We start from the raw sequence: 24,458 nt of genomic DNA, 5'->3' as shown, positions 1-24,458 counted from the left end.
TTGTTTTTCTAATAACACACACGATTATATTATTTCATACATGATATTTGTTACATATGACGTTTATTTTATTTAATTACAGATATTAAAACTATTATATACTAATAGTACAAGTGCTTCCTAGTTACATAGCCTGCGATAATTTAGACGTTCGACGTCTCCTTCATTTTGCGTTTGTATTTACCAATCCTTTTGTGGATGGATCCGAGTGTAAATGAAATATTGTCGCTTATGGATTGGTCATCAACTCTTTCCTTTTCAAAGAGGTTATGTAACATCTGGACATCGGGGTCATCTGTGTTGTTTGTGATGTATAGCTGGATGTTTTTGTCGACAGTAAAACTTTGTTCTAACGTTGACTGAGTAGCTTCAAGAAGATCGCCGATCTCTTTATAAGGAAATCTATCATAATACGAGAATTTTGTTGAAGTCTGCGTCCCTGATCATATTCTTTGTGTATGGCAATTGTATGCTATGTGATGTGGTTATGGTTTATTTTTGAATATGTACTTTTATGTACATTATATAGTAGAGCTTTATATATGGGAGTAATTTTATATGTAATATTTAGATCTCCATGTGTAAGTTTATTCTTTTCATAGGTTTGTGTAGTCATTTATTTTCGATGTGATGTGGCGTGTGGTTGTGTTTCTTAGCAGGGCCGGTCCAGACGGTGGGCAATCCGGGCGACCGTCCAGGGCCCACGACTCCAGGGGGCCCAAAATTTATGGGCTATTTAGTTTATATATGTAAAAAAATTATTACCTAAATGATTTTTAGGACCTAAAGTTGATTGAAACTCAAATTAGCTCAAAAGATAAACAATTTAGTTTGTTTATTATTGCTAATTGAACACGTCTATATTGAAGAATAAATGATATTTTTTTTGAATCTTTATTATATTTGTATTTGAGGGGCCTTTTTTTTTCTTTTCGCCCCATGCCTCATATATGTTTGGACCGGCCTTGTTTCTTAGTTGTCCAAGCTATCATAGCCTCTAGTTGATAAAATAATAGTAGAGTTGGACGTGTATGTTTATGTTGTTGCTACATTGGGTTGTAAAAGATTTGAAAATGATACTAATATATGATGTTTTACTAATACATAAAACGTTAAGTATAAATAAATTATGATTATTAAGTTTAATTAATAAGTTATATAAAAACGGTTGGTACGTAGTATATGTAATTTAATATAAAAAATAAATATACGCATCTAAAGTTTATTCACTTTAACATAAAATGATAAAAACTAATGTATGAAAATAACGAATTGAAGACAGCGGCTGACAACAATAAAATTTATTAATAATTATGATAAAGTTAACTATCAACTTCTGTGTGTGAATGCCAATTTTAAGATAAGAAGAAGAAAACATCGGAGAGGAGTAGAGAAAAGAAGCACAATGAAAATTCCGTGTCTGAAAAAGAAAGAGGGAAACTTCTGTGTGTGATTAAGAAAGAGAAGAAACAATCCTGTAGCCTAAGGTTTTATATATATATATATATATATATATATATATATATATATATATATATATATATATATATATATATATATATATATATATATATATATATATATATAAACCCCCAAAATAGTAGATAAAAAAAATAGTTTTTTTTCGCCAAAACAGTAGCCTACGGTTTGGGAAACCGTAGGTATTAGAGAGAAAACCGTAAGTTATATATTACCTACGGTTTTGTATGTGAAAAATGATTCTTTTTTTTTATACAAAACGCGAAACAGTAGACGAAATGGCGAAACAGTAGGCGAATCTCGAAACCTACGGTTTCGTGGGCTATTTTTGGCTATCTACTAATTTTTGGCTAAAAATTGCTAATTACCCCCTTAAATTGGCTAGATTAGTAATTACCCCTATATATAATAATCATATTAATGTTAATTATATTTAAAACCTAATAACTATAAATGGATTATATTTTTAATTAGGTAAAAAAAATTCGTTCAAAGCTGTAAAAATCAGCATTACAATCAGTCTAAAAAAACATATCGGAATGCCTCTGGTACGTAGTAAGCCTAAGTTATGGAATCATGGTACCCAAAAGAAAGATTGATTGCCATGGAAATCTCTGAAATGCATCAGAAAAGAACCTGAGTGGTTTAGTGAAATGTGGGAAAAAGAATAACTCACATCTCTGTTCTACTGAAAAGAAGTTAATGTCCTTAACCAAAAGAACCCTTGAAAGTTGGTCCAGTCCCATCACATATAAGATATAACAAAGATTTACATCAACCACCAAAGTCACCAATTTAATACTAGTAGTAGTTGCTATACATTTACAAGTGTAAATAATTAATTGTTAGCCTAAAATGCATAGTTGCCACCTCAAAATTCTTAAATGCGAATATACTTAGTGTCTTTAAGGAACAACAGCAGCATGATACATATTTAGATGATAAATAGCTTGAACCACCAAATCTTTCAACTCCGAATGCTGACCCACAATGCCTTTATCAGCCCCTTCTAAAGCTGTCAACACTCTCGCATGTACAAGAGCCTCACTGTTTCCAACATTCATAGCAAGGTAACACAAAAGCACTAACGCATGATACTTTGTCTTCTCACTCCCTCTCAACAATCTCATCAAAGGCATCACCCCATCAAATTCAATTATAGTCTTTGAATGCTCTGTGCATAGAAAATTCTCTGGGCAAGCGAATTTCCCGAGGGCCATGGCTGATTCCGTTCCAACGTCCGGATTCCAGTGACCGAGTTGTTTCACGAGCGGACCGATGATGCGGGTTTCTCTAGCGGGGAAAGTTCGAGCCAGATAACCGATCGCTCTGATCGCCGGAATCTTGATTGGAGAGTCGTCGGAATCGGAATCAGAACCGGAATCGGAATCGTGAATTAGTCTCAAGAGTTGGTCGATTACGGCTTTTGCGGCAGGGGAATTTGTCTTGAAAGCTGCGCGTCTGAGATCGGGATTTGATTCGGCTGCAGCTGTGATTTCCATGACATTCATCAAACAGTTGATCTGCAATTCACCTTTTTCTGTCTCGATAATTTTAGCTAAACAGAGTAACCCTTTTGTGTCTGTTATTATCCTACTGTTTGCAAGATTACCTCTTGCAAGCATCCATAAGGCTTTCGCACAATTAGTTTTCAATTCCAGTTTCAATTCAGATGGCTCGTTTTGTCTCTCTTTTCTGTTAATCGACCACATTGAAGAAGATGAAGTGTAATTTCTTGTATCTTGTTTGTTAAACTGGACAATCGAATGAATACTTTGCTTCTGGGAATCATTGCCTACGAATGTTTCAAATGATAACAATGTAACGAGTGGTCTGATCACATTCTCTCTAGCAAATGCCTCTTGTGAAACTTCATCGTTTTCCGCCATTCTGGAAATTAATTTCACGATCGATATCTGAACCCTAATTGGAGATTTCTGAAAAGATTGTACTATAATTGGGACACCAAGCTCGTTTGTGATTAACCTAGCCCTGTCTTGATTGTTTGCCAGGTTAAAGAGTGTGTTGGAGGCCGTAATTTGGGCTTCCGGTGATGTATCTTCTTTCAGAAGCTTTAACAATGGCGGAATTCCACCTTCTGCTACTATGATTTTTTTGTTTCTATCGTTATCATGTGCTAATGAACATAACCCATTTGCGACTTCGATTTTAACATTTAAAGGACATAAATAAAGTGAAGATATATAAGACCAAACCCATGCCAAAATTGGATCATTACTCGCAATTGGGGGTAAAGATAGAACAACACCGAAATCTCCGCCGGTGTCGAATATGCTAAGCAACCATTTCATGTCACCAATTGATGCATCAAGAAGGTTAAAAAGTTTCCTGAAATCAGCGGCGCCTACGATAGTGACGACACGGAGAAACACACTTCGACGGCGGCACTTCCGTACAAGAACTAGGGCACGTTTTAGAGTTCTGGTAACGTCGGTGAAGACACGGCGGACGGGGCGGTCGTAGAGGGAAGGCGCGGTGTTGGTGAACCGGACGAAAGACCGGAGCATCTGAGAGAGACGGTCGACGAGTTTTCCGACTTCGGTACATTCGAGTTTGTAGGATTTTGATTCGTCGACGGCTTGACGGATTCGATCAGATAGAATTATTGGGAACGATAAGATGTGTTCGATCGGTTGTTGTTGTTGTGGGTCTTCGCCGGCGGCGAAGTCCATTGGTTAATGGAAGAGATGGAATGGAAGTTGGAAAATTGGAGTTTGAAACTGAAGTTGGTTGGGTGGAATCCTGGTGTTCAAAACACGGCGAGGTTTTTAGTTTTTACGTTATCACGAAGAAAATGGTCAATGGTCTGCGCTTTCTCGGAGTGTAGTTTGGTTTTGTTGAGGATGTTTTCGGATTCCGCGGAAGTTCTAGGAAATTGTGCGGTTTTTACATGTTAATTACAGAGAATGACTCCTCAAATTCTCTGGGAATTACATTATTTAATGTCGACACTGTATATTATTAAATAACTAGACATAAAATTATAACAAATATTATTATTCTATATTTTTTTAACTGATATATAAGAATATATCAAATAAAATAAAATTAAATAGTAATTTGTCATAATTATAATAGATAAGAATAATTATAGACATAAAATGTAAGAGATAATTTAATTTAATTTCTTTTAAATAACTCAATATTTTCATCTATTTGTTTAGAGTTATTCTTTAGGCCAAAGAGTGTGGCTGCCGTTGGTAGGTATCATGGATTACCACCTCATCTACGGCAAACACTATGTTGGATTTGCTCTCTCTCTCTCTCTCTCTCTCTCTCTCTCTCTCTCTCTCTCTATATATATATATATATATATATATATATATATATATATATATATATATATATATATATATGTGACTCTCTCTCTATGTGACGATCATTGTGGTAAAGTAAAATAAGATGAAGGTGGAGAAAGCTAAGATGTAAAGTCTTTGCCTTAAATAACTATGACATGACATCCACTAGCATTAAAATACCTGTCTTTTATATTATTATAATCTTTATTTTTGAATTTTGAGAACATTATAAAAGATATTTTATTAAATTTTCATAGTCATGGTTTATTCGTGGGTAATATTTATAAACCAATACAAGGTTTGATATTTGTTCACAATAAAGTATTTCTTTAACATGTATTATGTTGTGCTTGTTCCCAACATCATCTTCAACCATGTACACTAGAGTTATAATTTCTACTCGTAAGGACCTTTATTTCCGTCTATGAAAGGTTTTGATACAACAACAAATGAGTATGTTATTACTAAGTCGATATCGATTACGGGTGCTTCACCACCCATGTGCCCATTACTTTATTTGTTTAAGATGTGTGGAAATATGTGATGAGTTTTGAGCATTCTAACACTTTCTAAGTATACATGCAACCCTAATAAACCTTGGATCTATGTTTATCTAAGATACATGCAAATAATTATTTTTCCAAGGTTCATATCCTAACTAGCATGACATGGGGAACTTGAATCAAATAAAGCTAGTAGAAATACTTACCTTGTAGTTGTAGTTGATTCCTTGGAGTTTTAGAGCCTAGCACCAATAGTGTGGATGCCTCAAATGGAAATCACAAATCACCACAAACTTGGAACTTTGAGAGAATAGTCACTACTATCTTGAAATCGGCCCTCACCTCAACAAGAGTCAACTAGTGTGATTTCAAGAACCAAAGCCTCCTTTATATAGTGTGGTGGATTAGAGTTACATCCATGTAAACCCTAATACCCATGTCTCTTCATTTCCATGAGATCCATGGGTTAAAGCTCCATGGAGTATCCATGGACTTTTCCATGCAAGCCTAGCCCATTCCAAATAAGCCTTAACACACATTATATAAATATAGAAGCCCATATTTAATTAGTAATATCTTTGATCTCTAAATTAATCCTAGATTAATTATAGATCAATATTAATTAAATAATATGATCTTATATTAATATATTAGAACTTATAATATATTAATAAATCATAACTTGTACTATTCTCAACAGATTATCCATAAATTGTTCGGGTGAAGTGCAACCCAAATGGACCATGCCGGGTCGGGTCAAGTACATACCAAATATAGTTATGGACTTAGACACTATATCCGACAGTCTCCCACTTGGATAAGTCTAATAACTATAGTTGCAGGTATGACTTCAGGAACCGATAAGCAATCGTAGCTCTTTAAACTCTGTTGAACTAGAACGTGCCATTTTAGATAAGTGATCATATAATCCTCTGTTCTAGATATCAGCCGGACACATACATGGAACATGGTCTTACTTACTGCCCAACATTTGTTTCCCTATTTCCGATTTGTTTGACATAGAACTTAACTGAACACATCAATTTAGTTCTGACCGGGCCCGGTACATAGGTCAAAACAAAATCATCAAGGGGCCCAGATATCAGCTTCTAATCCAAGAAGGAACAGATAAACTTCGACTTATATGTTTGTTCTACCACTCATTGAATTATACACAAAGGAACGTTTTATAACATCGAGTTACCAATGCGTTTTCGTACAATCAATGCATAACCAACTCGTAAGTAACAAGTCATATCTCTAGGTTTGAAGACTTATATGATATTACCATCTCACGATCACTCGAGATAAAATTCCATGAAGTGATTCCAGTGAGCGTGGGTTGAGTCCAATGCTCAGAACTTATGAGCACTCATGATTGTTGTAGCCATGTCCAACACCTTAGACCTCTGCAACCAATCATGACAGTATTGATTCATACCTACTTCCGACATATGACCGACTGTGGAGGTTTGAATAATATGATATACCAATCATAATTATTCTGGAAGTCAAAACATACAAACGAAATATAGTAAACGATCGACAAGAGATAGCAACACTTTACTCATAAATAAAACACCTTTTATTCATCATCTAATGTCAATTACACTTTACAAATTTCATAATTTATCTAACTACTAAAGCTTATATCATCCTTCAGCCCTATGCTCCGAGCATGCTGGAGATGCTTAACCCTACTCAGTCCCTTCGTGAGGGGATCTGCTGGGTTCTCATCCGATGATACCCTCTTTGCCACGAGGATTCCTTCTTCTATTCGATGTCTGATGAAGTGATATTTTCTGTCAATGTGCCTGGATCTCCCATGATCTCTTGGTTCCTTGGCTAAGGCAACCGCACTATTGCTGTCACAGAAAATCTCCATTGGCTCTTTTATAGCTGGTACAACTCCAAGGTCTCCGATGAAGTTCTTTAGCCATATAGCCTCCTTTGCTGCCTCGCTTGCTGCTATATACTCTAATTTACAAGTGGAATCAGTCACTGTCTCCTGCTTGGAACTCTTCCAAGTGATTGCTCCTCCGTTTAAGGTAAAGACCCAGCCTGACTGAGAGCGGAAATTATCCCTATCAGTCTGGAAGCTAGCATCACTATACCCTACAACTCTCAAGTCATCACTCCCACCAAGGGTAAGGACCCAGTCCTTAGTCCTTCGCAGGTACTTGAGGATATTCTTTACCGCAGTCCAGTGTGCCTTGCCAGGGTTCCCCTGATACCTGCTAACCATGCTCAAAGCAAAGGCTACATCAGGTCGAGTACACGTCATAGCATACATGATAGATCCTACAACTGAAGCATAAGGTAGTCGACTCATTTCTGCTATCTCAGCCTCAGTACTAAGGCTTTGTGTCTTACTCAATCTGGCGTTACTCTGAATGGGTAACTCACCTTTCTTGGAATTATGCATGTTGAGTCTTTTCAACACTTTTTCCACATAGGTGCTTTGACTAAGTCCAATTAGTCTTTTACTCCTGTTTCTCAAAATCCTTATCCCTAGGATATAGGCAGCTTCACCAAGGTCCTTCATAGCGAAACACTTCCCAAGCCAGGACTTTACTTCCTGCAGGGTTGGGATGTCATTTCCTATGAGTAGTATGTCATCCACATACAGTACCAAAAAGCTGACTATGCTCCCACTAGCCTTGACATAGACATAAGATTCATCTTCACTCCTTGAAAAGCCAAATTCCTTGACTTTCTCATCAAAGCAAAGATTCCATCTGCGAGGTGCCTGTTTCAATCCATAAATGGATTTCTCGAGTTTACACACTCTATTGGGGTACTCTGTACTGACAAAACCCTCTGGCTGAACCATGTAAACATCTTCAGCCAACTTTCAATTAAGAAAAGCGGTTTTGACATCCATTTGCCATATTTCATAGTCATGAAATGCAGCAATGGCTGACAGAACCCTAATAGACTTTATCTTGGCCACTGGTGAAAAAGTTTCATCATAATCAACTCCCGGAGTTTGAGAATAACCCTTTGCAACCAGTCGTGCCTTATAAGTGTGTACATTACCATCCATGTCGGTCTTCTTCTTGAAGATCGATTTGCACCCTACAGTCTTACGACCTGGTACATTCTCAATCAAGTTCCAAACTTGATTGTCATACATGGATTGTATCTCGCTATCCATAGCCTCTTTCCATTTTGCAGACTCGGAGCCTGCCATGGCTTCCGCGTAACTGTTAGGTTCATCCAGACCTACTAGTGTCTCATCACTAATAAGTGTCTCACCTTCCGCAGTAATATGGAAACCATAGTAATGCTCAGGTGCATTCCTAACTCTTGTGGAACGCCTCAGAGGTACATATTCGCCAATTGGCTCAACAGGAGTTTCCTCCTGAAGTTGAGGGTTAGGGTTTGAAGTTCCTTCACCGCTTGACTCTTGAATTTCTTCAAGATCAATTTGCCTCCCACTGTCTCCTTGGCTTATAAACTCTCTCTCTCTCTCTCTCTCTATCTCTCTCTCTCTCTCTCTCGAAAGACTCCTCTTCTTGCTACAAAGACCATATTATCACTAGGTCTGTAGAAGAGGTAACCAAAGGATCTTTGTGGGTAGCCGATGAAAATACACCTCTCGCTTCGGGGTTCTAGCTTGTCATGAGTCTCGAACCTCACAAAAGCCTCGCAACCCCAAATCTTGATGTGGTCTAGGTTGGGTACTTTACCAGTCCACATCTTGTGAGGAGTTTTGGCAACTTTCTTTGTAGGGACTAGATTAAGAATATGGGTGGCGGTCTCTAAGGCATACCCCCAGAATGAGATTGGTAGTGAAGCTCGACTCATCATGGAACGAACCATATCCAACAAGGTTCGATTATGCCTCTCAGCTACACCATTCAACTGCGGTGTCCTGGGAGGTGTCAATTGTGAGACAATCCCACATTCCCTAAGATAGTCGAGGAACTCTGAACTAAGATACTCACCACCTCGATCGGATCGAAGCATCTTAATGTTCCTGCCCAATTGATTCTCGACTTCCTGTTTAAATTCCTTAAACCTTTCGAAAGTCTCTGACTTATGCTTGATCAAGTACACATATCCATATCTACTGTAATCATCAGTAAAAGTCAAATAATAACGATTAGCATCCCTTGTGGCATGTTTGAAAGGTCCACACACATCCATGTGTACAAGGTCCAACAAACCTTCACCCCTCTCACAAGAGCCTGTGAAGGGTGACTTTGTCATTTTTCCAAGTAAGCATGATTCGCAACTATCATCTGACTTTAGGTCAAACGACTCCAAGACTCCATCCTTTTGGAGTTGGCCTATGCGTTTCTTGCTTATATGTCCAAGACGACAATGCCATAATGATGCTTTATCCAAGTTATTATTATTAACAGAATCAATACACAATACATTATTTCCTAAGTTATCAACCACAAATACTGTTTCATACATGCCATCACAAGGTAATGCTTTAAAATAAAGAACATTATTAAAGAAAGCATTAATCGAACCAACTTCATTATCAAATGAAAAGGTGAAACCTTGTTTATACAATGCATGAAAGGAAATAATATTTCTTGCCATTTCTGGCGAATAACAACATTTATTCAAATCTAAACTAAACCCACTACTTAGCGATAAAGTATAAACTCCAATCTTTGTGACAGGTGAAGCTTTCCTGTTTCCCATGATCAAGTTTATTCTTCCTTGCTCCACATTCTCACTTCTTCTTAGTCCCTGTAAATCAGAACATATATGAATACCACAACCGGTATCAAGGACCCAAGAATTATAATGGGGTGGGTTATTAGATAAGATAGTGTAAATACATGCATGGTTGGGTTTAACTTTCCCATCCTTCACATCTTGCTGGTACTTTGGGCAGTTCCACTTCCAATGTGCCTTTTCATGGCAATAGAAGCATTCAGCCTCTTTTGGGTCAGAAGAAGGAGTGATGAAACCTTTCTTGGTTCCACTTGAAGAAGAGCCATCAAGGGTCCTAACCTTGGTACCCTTCGAAGAACTCTTTCTCTTTTTCCCTCGTCCTTTCCCGATTGCCAAGACAGGGGCGGAGTTGGTAGGAGTAGGAGTAACAATCGCCTTACCTTTAAGACCACTTTTCGCGGTCTTTAAGAGTCCTTGAAGTTTACTGAATGTGACATTTTCCTTGTTCATGTGGTATGTCATGTGGAATTGATCATAACATGAAGGTAAGGAGTGAAAAATGATATCTATTGCAAGCTCCTCAGGGAAGTTCACATTTAGCTTCAACAAACGGTCCACAAATCTTTGCATTTTCTGCATGTGGCCCGTGATGGGTTCACCATCCTTCGTGCGAGTTGTTATCATGGAGGAGATGATTTCATACCTCTCTTGACGAGCACTTTGATGGTATCTTTCCATCAAGTCTTGGTGCATCTCATAGGGGTAGAAATCTTCATAGGATTTTTGGAGATCCGCGGTCATAGTGGCCATCATGATGCATGCCACTTTGGTGGCATCCCTTTCATGTGCCCTAAACTCAGCGATCTCTTGAGGAGTAGCAACTGTCTCATCAATCTCCTTAAGCTCCTTATAGAGGACATATTCCTTGTCCTCGTAGCGAGTAATCATTCTGATGTTTCTGATCCATTCATTAAAATTGGATCCATCAAAAGTGACTTTCCCACACAAGTTCATAAGAGAAAAGGAGCCATTAGGATTAGAGCTAGAAGCAGCGTTGTTTGCAGACATCTAGTAAGAGAAGAAAGAAAGAATTAGTTTAGATATAGAGATAGTCCTTAATAAAACACCCAAATGTAATATTAAGGCTAGGGCCCAATCACAATATATTATACTTAGAAGAGGTATGTCGTAATCTAAGTAATAACATATTTGAAAGGTAGGTGAATGACGATTCACCAATTTCCACCAAAGTCGAAATATTAAAATATTTAATTTGGTTCTTAGAAACTCCTAGATTCTTTTGAGATTCAATGAACTTTTCAAAGGCATGTTTCAATCTCGAGTGTGCCCTCCAAGTTTTGTGACTGGGATGCCGAGGATCACAAAACGAGGTGTGAAGTAACCATGCAAATTACTTGGTACCCTTAATAAATTACCCCTCAATCGATGTGCCGGTTAACCACACACGCTCCATCGATACTATGATAAATATTAAGTCACCCTTTACCTACCTTGTTAAGTCCAAGTTAGTGTGTCGGTTAACCACACACGCTCCACTAACGACTTAGACAAAGTGTAAAGTGTAATTTCATGGATTAGCACCTTATTCACATTATTCCTAAAGTAACTAAGATTGGGAATTTAATAAAAACATTTAGTTACTTTATAATATTCATCATGCTTTTAATGAGAATTTATAAGTCCTTGTCTTACCCGTTCGGCTAACGACCCTCCACCAGTCAAGCAAGCGGTGGGTGGGAGTGGACACCCATTAAGTTGCCATTTTATAGGCAACAACCTTATAGACCGGCTTCGTGAATGAGGCGTACTAGCGGTAAGACAACTTTAATCTTATACATACATACATACATACATACATACATACATACATATATATATATATATATATATATATATATATATATATATATATTATTAACTTATAATATTATAAGTATAAGGGTTGAATTTTAACTTTTAAAATTCTAAGGGTTGGAACTAAAGTTTTTAATATGACTTTAGTTGTTCCAAAACTTGAGGGCAAGTTTTGTAAACTTTCAAAACTTTTCATTTCTTGTAACTTATGAGTTTAATAGAGTAATAAAAATGAAGACTCTTGATTTTTCTAACTCTTGTGTTCTTTTAATGGTTTTTAATTCAAGTGACTTTTGGTTTTCCATAACTTGAGGACAAGTTATGGACTCCATTAAAACACATTATGATCAAGAATTAAACTACCACATAGGTTACAAATAATTCCTATGATCATCTAAACATCATAACATCAAGAACATGAATATGAACACTTTCATGAATCAAAAATTACACATAAAACTTTGTAATTTTGATAACAAGTTGTTGTAAATGGATTAACAAAGACATTACACCATCTAAAACAAGTTTTCAAGTACCAAAACAGTTTAGGGTAATGTTTCTAGTCCATTTCCAACAACTAAAGTCGAAAATTTGCACTCTGTGGCTTCTACTCGCCAAGTGCATGAACCTACTCGGCGAGTAGGTTGAAGATACACATGAACTCGGCGAGTCCCCCCATGGACTCGGCGAGTTCATCAGGCAGACAGCAAGTTTTTCGACCTTTTCAATTATTTTGCATCAAGTATCAAACAAACAAGCCTAGGTTCTGATACCACTGATGGGTTTTGAGCATTCTAACACTTCCTAAGTGTACATGCAACCCTAATAAACCTTGGATCTATGTGTTGGATTAGTGTCTAAGTCCATAACTATTTTGGTTTGTACTTGACCCGATGGTGCATGGTCCTTTTGGGTTGTCTTCACCAAAGCAACTTGATAGGATGAATTATGGAGAGAAAGGATTATATATGATTTATTAATATATTATGGGAATAATATATTAAAGGAGAAATCATATTTTTTAATTAATATTAGTCAATAATTAATTTGTAATTAGTTTTGTGACTAAAAGAGATTAATTAAACTTAAGGGACTGGAATTGTAATTATAAGATAATTGCAATTTGGGCCATGGATTGTCTTAAATCAAGAGGTGGACGAATTCTTATGGGAAGCCCATAAGGAAATCGTCCAAGGGCTTGATTAAAGGAGTCTATGGGTTGCTTAGGGCTTGAGCAACCAAATTAGGGTTTCCTTGTTAGATAACCCTAATAGCCTCACTATATATAGAACCCTTAAGGCTCAAAAACGTGGGGAACTTCTTTTCTAGGGTTAGAACACGTTTTCGGCAGCCTCTATCCTCTCTCCTCTTCATCCTCTTTCTTATGGTGTTTGTGAGCCATTAGAGGAGTGACACTTGTGACTCTAAGCCTTCCAAAGTCAATTCAAGGAGGAATTGGGATTGTTATTGCTACATAACAATCAAGGTAATATATTAAACCTAATTATATGTTAATATTGATTTCCATATGCTAGAATTAGGGTTTATAGTCTTGGATTCAAAGCATGTACAATAGAGAAACCTAGATCCAAGCATTAGGGTTTGTATGAGCACATAGGATGTCTTATGACAAAAACCCATCACTATGTTTGTCTAAGATACATGCAAATAATTATTTTTCCAAGTTTCATATCCTAACTAGCATGGCATGGGGAACTTGAATCAAATAAAGCTAGTAGAAATACTTACCTTGTAGTTGTAGTTGATTCCTTGGAGTTTTAGAGCCAGCACCAATAATGTGGATGCCTCAAATGGAAATCACAAATCACCACAAACTTGGAACTTTGAGAGAATAGTCACTACTATCTTGAAATCGGCCCTCACCTCAACAAGAGTCAACTAGTGTGATTTCAAGAACCAAAGCCTCCTTTATATAGTGTGGTGGATTAGGGTTACATCCATGTAAACCCTAATACCTATGTCTCTTCATTTCCATGAGATCCATGGGTTAAAGCTCCATGAAGTATCCATGGACTTTTCCATGCAAGCCTAGCCCATTCCAAATAAGCCTTAACACACACTATATAAATATAGAAGCCCATATTTAATTAGTAATATCTTTGATCTCTAAATTAATCCTAGATTAATTATAGATCAATACTAATTAAATAATATGATCTTATATTAATATATTAGAACTTATAATATATTAATAAATCATAACTTGTACTATTCTCAACAGATTATCCATAAATTGTTCGGGTGAAGTGCAACCCAAATGGACCATGCCGGGTCGGGTCAAGTACATACCAAATATAGTTATGGACTTAGACACTATATCCAACAATATGTTTTCCAAAATTAACAAGTTTTGTTTAGTTTAAGGGTAATTTTATCTTTTTTCAGGTCTAATTTGGCTGTTTTGGGTCTAAAAAGGGCACCATTGTTCAGGTCTAAAAGGGGCACCATAGTCTAAAAGGGGTGTCTTCATGTCTAAAAATGGCTTGTTTCTGAAATGCATATATTACTTTACTAAAGAACCAAATTAGCCAAATTGATCAAACCTTTTCCCTTTTTTAATCTCATTAAACGCAGATTTCTTTGAGGAGAGACAAAGGAGAGATAGAGAGAGAGTTTTGAAGACTTCTACTTCTTCTTCCTTTCTTGCTCTATAAACACTGCAATATTTTAGTGGATTGGTTATTGACTTCCTCTGCCCGTAGTTTTTCCCGATTTAGGTTTTCCAAGTAAATCTATGTGTCTCTTTTGATTTACTTTTTCTTGGTATTTTTCATTGCATGTAATTGATAATGGTTTGATATCTTAGTCCTATTCCGCTTGAACTAATATTGTTCTCATTATTCGGATTTCTTGGTTGTTTGATACATTAGGGCTTTTTCGTTTTAGTGCATCTTACTCTCTTTGTTTACTACAATTGGTATCACAGTTTTCGGGTTTTAATATTAGTTTATTGGGATCATTTTATCAAGTGATTGATCATGTCTTCAATGAAGTACGATATTTCGTTGTTGGACCGAAACACCAGATTTCCCCTGTGGGAAGTTAAGATGAAAGATGTTCTTATTCAGATGGATTTACACAAGGCGCTTCTAGATTCCGAGAAGATGCTCGCTTCGTTGACAGAAGAAGAAAAAGAGATGAAGTATTTAAAAGCTCAATCCCAGATTCCTTTGCATTTGTCAAACGATGTTTTGAAAGATGTTTTGAAAGAAACTTCAACGGTTGCTTTGTGGTTAAAATTGGAGCAATTATTGATGTTGAAGAGCCTGCCAAACAAGATGCATTTAAAGGAGCGTTTGTTCAATCTTAAAATGATTGCAGGAGGCTCTTTAGCTGAACATTTATCCATATTCGAAGAGTTAGTAAGTAACTTAGAGAATATGGATGTCCAATATGAAGATGAAGATTTAACGTTATTCTTGTTATCTTCGTTGTCTGAATGCTACAACCATTTTCGTGATACTATCATCTATAGTCGTGATACTCTTGTCTTAGATGAAGTATTTACAGCTTTGGATTCAAAATATAAGATGAAGCATATTACCAGTGGTGGTTCAAGTGATGCGAAAGTCAAAGGTTTAAATCCCCGAGGAAGAACAACAGTTAGGGTTAAAAATCCTCAATCTTCCAACAGGACCAGTTCCAAGTCTAAAAGCAAACGAAAGTTTTGTAATTACTATCGCAAGAAGGTACATGCGATTGATGAATGCTTCAAGTTGAAGAATAAAGAGAAAGTAACAGCAAATGGTAAACAAGGTAACACTTCAGGTGAAGCCGATGTAGAAGAGGTCGGTTGTATTGAAGAACTTCTCACGGTTTATTTAGATAAACTTGATTCAGTGGTGAATAGATACTCGATTCTGGTTGTACTTTTCATATGTGTCACAGCATAAGTTGGTTTTACACATTTGAAAATGTTAAACAAGGCTATGTTCTGATGGGTAAAAATTCTACATGTCCAGTTGTTGGACATGGCTCAGTCAGAATCCGTATGTTTGACGAGTTTATCAGAACCATTGGGGAAGTTAGATATGTTCCTGACCTCAGAAGAAACTTATTATCTCTCAGCTCCTTTGATAAAAGGGGATACAAGTTTTCTGGTAAAGGTGGAGTTCTCAGGGTATTCAAAGATGGTTCTAACAAACTGAGAGTCAATCACAAAACCTCATATCTCTATTTTCTTGACGGGCAAACAATTTCGAGTGATGTTGTAGTTTTTTCAAAGTCTCTTTCTGATCCAGATTAGTCCTGTCTTTGGCACCTTCGACTCGGCCTAATGAGTTTTCAAGGCATGTCTGATGTAACATCCCAAAAATCATAATAAATTTAAACTTTTCAAAACAACCAATTTACTATAAAGAAATGTTTACAAAACCATTGTTTTTAAAACATTCTTTAAAATTAGAGTCTCCCAATATCCAATGAATCATAAAACCAAGGATGTGTACGGTCATGCCTTCGCCTTGCCATGGTTCTCTAAAGTACCTGAAATAAAACTAAAACAGTTACCCAACACTTAGTGAGTTCCCCCAAAGTACCAACACACCACATAACAAGGAAGCATGCAAACATGAGTAGCCAGCATGATTGGACCGCCTCGTAGGGCCTATAACCTATCTGGACCGTTCCACAAGCAACCGGCCTGACTGGACCGCATCATAGGGCCTACAGCATATTCAAACCGCTCTACGGGTCGTCGACCTGACTAGACCTCCTCGCAAGGCCTATAGCCTATCCAGTTTTCCCCGGGTGTCCTGGCCTACAACACAAAGTAGGACCACCTCAACCCAAACCAACATGTCGACATATGCAACAAGAAACATGAACACAAAGCCAACAACTACAGATAATCATACGGATCTAACGCATCAAAACAACATAGCGACATCCTATATACCAGGATACAGATCTAACATATCACCACAGCATAGCCACATACGGTAAAACTAGGATATCAATCCAATGGGCCGAAAGTATAATGTGTATAAAAACTGGAAACGATGGGGGGGGCAAAGTCTAATTTTATAGTCTTAGGCCTAATATGTAAAATTTTTAATAATAGAGGACTAATTCTAAAAAAAATAAGGGCGAGGGGGGCACATCCCCTATCCCTAAAGAAGCTATGGCAATGAGTTGATTGAAGAGATATGTCTCTAGAAGAATCTACCTATGTCGGACGTCGCTGTTCGGAGGACTTTTTCAAAGATCACCGATGAGTTTTCCATTGATGTCTTGAAAAGAGTAAGCTAGACTACAAAGTCGATGGGTAATTTGAATGGATATGTCGTTTACATGGTGAAGACATACGAATAAATGGTTTTTATTGGAAATAGTGTCAAAGGTCATGAAACAATTGGTAATATTCATTATAATAAGCACATCATTTTGGGATGCCCTCAAAACCTAACTAAGCAGTTATTAGATAGAGACAATTTAGTTTGTTGAAGATCACCGAAAAGTATGTCATTGATGTCTTGAAAAAAATAAGTCCGACTACAAAGCTGATAGGTAATTTAAATGGATACATTGTGTACAAGGTGAAGACATACAAATTAGTGGCTTCTACTTCTTCTTATTAGTATTAGTATATATTGTTATATGGTAAATATTGTACATATCTTATATTTTCAGGATAGATAATTACCTCCTATTTGTTAGGCTATTAGTTAGGCTTGATTATTGTTATTATATATATATATATATATATATATATATATATATATATATATATATATATATATATGTTTCGGTATTATCAATGGAGGGAAGGAATTCTATCCTCTCACACATGGTATCAAAAGCCTAGGTTTCTAGCTATTTAATTTTCTTTCTTTTCTTCCTGCAGCCAAGTGCTATGGCCTTCCCCATGGATCCCAATGAACAACCACCTAAACCTCCCCTGCATCCGGTCTATACTGTCACTAATATTCAACACAAAATTAGAGTTCTTGACGGTACCAAGGTCACCTACAATTCCTGGGTCAAGATTTTTAAGCTCCATGCTCGTGGGTATAAGGTCCTTCATCACATTGACGGTACGGCGCCACCTGCTAAAACCAGCGACACTTATGATTCTTGGGTTGAAATTGATGCCATCGTCCTTCAATGGATATATGGCACACTTTCCGATGACCTCCTCATTCGAGTTCTGGACACAGATACAACTGCATATAAAGCATGGCTACGAATTCAAGAGATCTTCACCAACAACAAAGGATCTCATGCAGCAACTCTCGAACACGAATTACCAATCTCACCTTACAGTCGGCCTCCTCCTTGGACGAGTATTGCCAAAAACTCAAGGACCTAGCGGACCAACTCTCGGACGTTAAAAGCCCCGTCACTGAAAATCGCCTCGTCCTACAACTTGTCCGCGGGTTACCACCAGAATACGACACGGTCGCCTCCTTCATAAATCAAAGCCTCCCGTCATTGGGATACCGCATGCAGCATGTTGCAATTAGAACAACACCACCAATCGGCTCGACATAACATCTCTGCCCCAAGCACTATGGTTTCTTCTCAAGCCCTTGATGAACATCCGCTTACCAATTCTCAAGCTGTTTCCTATCGCCCTCCTGGTCTGGGTTGTGGTCGTAACACCCAATCGGGTCGTTCCAGTCACGGGGGACATGGTTCCTCCAACCGTGGTCATCCTCAACAGTTTTACCCTACTGGAACCCAATCCCCTCAATGATACCTTGGTCCATCATACCCTCCTTGGGCCTGGTGGGCTCCTCCTCCCTGCCCGCACCTCACGACTCAGCAGACACCTTGGTCCACACCTTGGTCAAACCCTCCAACCTCCGGTACAACAACGAGTTACAATCCACAGGCGGCCCATGTTGCTTATTCCACTGACCCATCGCCCCAGCCCACTGCTTAGAACCACCAACCCTCTTACGATGCCTTAAAACCTACAAAGCTCCATCATGCATTTCAAGCAATGCACCTCAACAAACCAGACCCATCATGGTATATGGATACAGGAGCCTCCTCTCACTTGACAGCCAAATCTGGTAAAATCTTGTATCCTTCTGCATCTTCTTCTAACAAAGTTATTTTCGTTGGAAATGGTAATCATATTCCTGTATTAGGATCCAGGCACACCCATTTCAAAATCCCAAACCATACATATGCTCTTAAAAAAATTTGTTATACCCCCCCCCCCCCCCCCATATCATCAAAAACTTACTATCCGTTCGTCAATTTACACGGGACAATAATGTCTCAGTTGAATTTGACCCTTATGGTTTCTCTGTGAAGGAACTCAAGACTGGGAGGATGCTTTCACGCCACAATAGCTCTGGTGACCTTTATCCACTCACCACGCCTAGATCTTATCATACTGCTCTGGTTGCGGGCTTCTCTTGGGATGTTTGGCACAACTGTCTTGGACATCCCGGCACTGCAACTTTAGATTTCCTTCGTACTCGTTCCTTTATTTCTTTTAATAAACATAAAATGACACCTATTTGTCATTCTTGTCAAATTTCTAAGAACAAACGTTTACCTTTTATGGATTCCTATTCTATTACTTTTTCACCATTTAATATAATCCATTGTGATCTATGGACCTCACCTGTTCTTAGCAAATCTGGTTAAAAATATTACATGGTGCTCATCGATAGCCACACACAATATGTGTGGATTTACCCGCTAAAGTTTAAATCAGACACCTTTACCAACTTTACCAAATTCCATACCCTCATACACACTCAATTTAGCCAGAAAATTAAATCGTTTCAATGTGATTTAGGGGGAGAATTTGACAATACCGAGTTTAAAAACTTTGCCTCTCAACATGGTCTGACATTTTGCTTCTCTTGTCCTCAGACTTCCCAACAAAACGGTAAGGCTGAGCGTATGATTCGTCGTCTAAATGACATCGTTCGATCACTATTAGCTCATGCCCATCTTCCCCCATCCTTTTGGGTCGAAGCCTTACATATAGCCACCTACATTCATAACATCACACCCACTAAAACATTAAACTTCTATACCCCTACATATGCCCTCTACCTCCGCCACCCTACTTATGATCACTTACGGGTCTTTGGTTGCACATTCTACCCTAATACTTCCGTTACTCAAAAAAACAACCTAGACACTCGATCCATCCATTGTGTCTTCCTTGGTTACCCTACCAACTTTCGAGGATATCGTTGTTATGATCCCACTACCGGTAAAGTCCTCATATCCCGCCATGTTGTGTTCGACGAACACTATTTTCCCTTTGCTAATGTCGTATCTTCTTCCTTGTATAAATTCCTTGACATCGATTCCTCCCTCCCGACATCCCTATTCCCGCACTTATCCTCCAACCCCACACCTCCTACACCGCCAATTACCACAACGACACCACCCACACCACCACCACCATCACCGCCCATCCCACCTCCTCCACCCAGTACCCATCAACACCCTATGACCACTCGATCCCATCTTGGCATTGTCAAACCTAGACAACTGCTTAACCTCCATACTCAATCCTCTAAAACTATTTCACTCGTACCCTCTTCCTACACTAAAGCCCTCTCGGATCCTAACTGGTTAGATGCCATGAAAAATGAATTTAATGTGTTAAAATAAAATGATACGTGGGAGTTAGTTCCACGATCTACAGATTGGCCAATTATACGATGCATGTGGCTTTTTCGCCACAAATTTCATCTTACAACGATACAAAGCTCGCCTCGTGGTCAACGGTAAATCAAAAACGGTTGGTATTGATTGTGACGAGACATTTAGCCCGGTTGTTAAACCAACCACCATTCGCACCGTCTTAAGCCTAGCTGTTTCCCGAGCATGGCCGATCCACCAATTAGATGTTAAGAATGCATTTCTACATGCGGATCTTCATGAAACTGTCTATATGCACCAACCACCGGGATTTTTTGACACTACTGCCCCACATCATGTGTGTCGTCTTCGTAAGTCTCTATACGGCCTAAAACAAGCTCTGCGCGCCTGGTACCGTCGCTTTGCTACATTTATTATTGCCAATGGTTTTCGCAGCAGCGTATGTGATAACTCATTATTTGTATATCTTCATGGGGCACACACTGCTTATCTACTTTTATATGTTGACGACATAGTTTTAACTGCATCTGATCCAGGATTTCTCAAGTCCATAATTACCACTTTATCTCGGGAATTTGCAATGTCGGATCTCGGGGCCCTACACCATTTTTTGGGTATTTCAGTCACTCGCACCTTTCAGGGGTTGTTCTTATCCCAAGCACAGTATGCTCGAGAAATTCTGAAACGAGCTTCCATGGACACTTGTAATCTGTCCACCACGCCAGTTGATACGTCTTCCAAATTGAGTGCCACGACTGGTGAGCCTCTTCCAGATGGAAATCTCTACCGTCGCTTAGCCGATGCCCTCCAATATCTCACTTTTACTCGACTGGATATCGCATATGCCGTCCAACAAGTTTGTCTCTTCATGCATGCTCCACGAGAACCACACTTTCACTTCATGAAGCGTATTCTTCACTATACCAAGGGAACTATTGATTTCGGTCTCAACATCCAAAGTTCTCCACGCTATAATCTCACATCTTACTCTGACACCGACTTGGGGGATGCCCTAATTCTCGTCGATCCACATCAGGTTATTGCGTCTTTCTTGGCGATAATTTGGTTTCATGGTCCTCTAAAAGACAACCGACCATCTCCAGATCCAGTTTCGAGTCTGAATATAGAGGGGTCGCTAACGCAGTGATTGAAACCTACTGGATTCATAATCTGCTACTTGAGCTATATGTTCCGGTTCGACAATCTACTATGATATATTGTGATAACATCTCAGCAGTTTACCTTTCAGGTAATCCCGTCCAGCATCACCGAACAAAACACGTAGAAATGGACATTCACTTTGTTAGAGAGAAAGTGCGGGTCGGGGATATACGTGTTCTCCATGTACCCTCCGCTTACCAATACGCAGAAATATTTACTAAGGGCCTTCCACGTAACTTGTTGAGAGCTTCCGATCCAATTTAAGCGTCTACAAAGCTCCCACTTCAACTGCGGGGGACTATTAGTATTAGTATATATTGTTATATGGTAAATATTGTACATATCTTATATTTTTAGGGTAGATAATTACCTCCTATTTGTCAGGCTATTAGTTAGGCTTGATTATTGTTATTTTGTGTGTGTGTGTATATATATATATATATATATATATATATATATATATATATATATATATATATATATATGTTTCGGTATTATCAATGGAGGCAAGGAATTGTATCCTCTCACACACTTCTCATGGTGATGATGAGAGCATTTGTTTGTCGTCTCAATATCCATCTTCACTTCCTTCCATCTATTCCATTGCACGGAGTACACCCTTTTCTTAGTCTCTAAGGATTCTCCTCACCTTCAGTTCCCAACAACTATCATCCATTCATTGGCGACATTGATCAGTAACCATGGATGTTGTAGATCCATTTCTGTTTTCCATAGACAGGTTGATGTCACACCCTCAAACCGAAATGGCGAAAACTTTTGGGGCGGATGACGTCATGTATAGTATCACAACAATTGAATAATAGGAATCAAAGTACAACAACCATGATATTGATAATATATAGTTTTTACATCTGTGTTCAAATCAATGTATACTTGACACCAAAATGTATAGAAAAAACTAAAAGACGTGACTCTATAAAGCTCCGTCTTCTCAAAACCTGTGTACCTGTTTACTGATTTCCTGAAAATGCAAGTGGTTTTGAAAAGAGTGTCAACAATTAAGTAGGTGAGTTCATAAGTATGTTAGTATTAGAAGACTGTGATTTGTTCCTTAAAAACGTTAGTATGTTCTTCCAGAAAATCCTATATTTTATGTTGTATATGAATTGTAGTCGTAATACCCTAAGACCAAAACATGTAAATGTGGTTGTACTCTGATATAATATGATGTAGTTTTAATTCACATAAAATCATAAAATGAACGTTTCCAGAAATGTAAGTTGCTCTTATATTGGAAAATACTATAATGTAGTTGTACTTATATGAAACTCTGTAAATTAATGTGTCTGGATCCACCAGCTGTGCTGTAAAATTTTGTATTGTAGTTTTATTATTAAATAAAACTATATGAAGTTGTTTATGTATTCATACACTAATCGTATTATTAATACCAAATTATGAGTTATTATAACCATCCTTAATGACCTAAGATGACCTAAATATGATGTTCTTCAGGCGTCAGAATTGGTACGACATTTGTCATCTTAAGCCTGTCGGCCTAACTGTAGCTAACAGTTTAGGTGCGTGATTGTCAGTCCCGTATATATCTATACCCAAGTGTCACGCTCTTCCTCCAGGAGATTCTAGTTATAATTTTAGGTCTTTCGTTGGTACTTGGATAAGTACTTGATGTGTGTCTCACAAATCTATATTAACGGTTACATGTAGAATAATGAAAAGCCCTTTTTGTAATGAATAATTGTATGTACATCTCATAAACTATACCTGTTATAGTTTATATGTTTGTTTCCGTATTGTATCACGAACTTAGTGAAATTGTATGTATGTTTCATAAACTATACCTATTATAGTTTAACTTGTATGTTCTGTTGAAATGAAAACATTTGTATTTTTAACTATTTTGAATGTTTATAATCGTAAATCCGTGATAAAGATATTCCATGAAATTTAGATGTTTTTGTACAAATGGTAATAAAATAAGTTATGAAAATATTCTTTTTGTTTAATGTGTTGAAATAACTTTTATACTTATATATAAGGTATATATAAATAAGATTGAAAAGATAGTCGAATAAATGATTCTACCCTAAGCCCACAACCAAACAAGGAACAAGAAATAAGGCGAAATCACCTTCTAAGCTTATAGAATCTTAATTTTATATATATATATATATATATATATATATATATATATATATATATATATATATATATATATTGGTAAAAACAACAGTTGAGATAAATTCGAAATAGTTTACATATTAACACAAGATTTCTTGTGTTTTACTTGTATTCCCCCCCCCCCCCCCCTAAAACAATGAAAAATCATGAAAACGTAGGGGTATGAACTCACCTCGAGTGTGTATTCGCGGTTTGATAACGAAGAGGGTGACGATGTTCTTCGCGTTAGAATGCATGATAATAGTCGTATACTAATTATATTAAACATATAATAATATGTGTAAGTTAGATAAACTAATGATTTAAAGTGTTAAATAACATTAGTTTGTATAAAATACTTACAAAATGTAAAAGAGTTCCTGGGAAATGGTTTGGGCGTTTGACGATATTCTTATGAAGGTTTGAAGACTTGAAGGTTTTCTGGGAAATTGTTTGAAGATATGAAGATTGCCTTATGAATTTTGAGAGCAAAATGGAAGGATTTCGTAGTGAAATCAATGTGAGAATGGGGTAGAGATTTCGGTCATATATATTTATATATGATTTGACAAGTGCATTGGAAGGTGTATTTTATCACCTTGGATTGCGTGTCGCTGCCTAGGAATGAGATTTCGGCCTATCCATTCAACCGAAATCCTTGATTTGGCCTAGTTCCAACCGAAAGCTAGAGTTTTCGGTCCAAGTGGTTTGCGTTCTATGTAGTTTTCGGTTC

General features: G+C 37.5%; 1 protein-coding gene across 1 annotated transcript; it reads right to left on the bottom strand.

Moving 5' to 3' along the window:
* Nucleotides 1–2,187: 2,187 nt before the first annotated feature.
* On the bottom strand, nucleotides 2,188–4,378 carry LOC111891513 (uncharacterized). Its single transcript, XM_023887573.3, has one exon. It carries the CDS (start codon nucleotides 4,170–4,172, stop codon nucleotides 2,385–2,387), a length of 1,788 nt encoding a protein of 595 aa, XP_023743341.1. The 5' UTR covers nucleotides 4,173–4,378; the 3' UTR covers nucleotides 2,188–2,384.
* Nucleotides 4,379–24,458: the final 20,080 nt, after the last annotated feature.

The sequence above is a fragment of the Lactuca sativa genome, chromosome 4 (assembly GCF_002870075.4).
Source record: "Lactuca sativa cultivar Salinas chromosome 4, Lsat_Salinas_v11, whole genome shotgun sequence".
NCBI lineage: Eukaryota > Viridiplantae > Streptophyta > Magnoliopsida > Asterales > Asteraceae > Lactuca > Lactuca sativa.
This window is presented reverse-complemented; position numbering and strand designations above follow the sequence as displayed.

Coding starts and splice junctions, on each gene's coding strand:
- LOC111891513 (XM_023887573.3), bottom strand. CDS start 4,172: ATGGACTTCGCCGCCGGCGAAGACCCACAACAACAACAACCGATCGAA.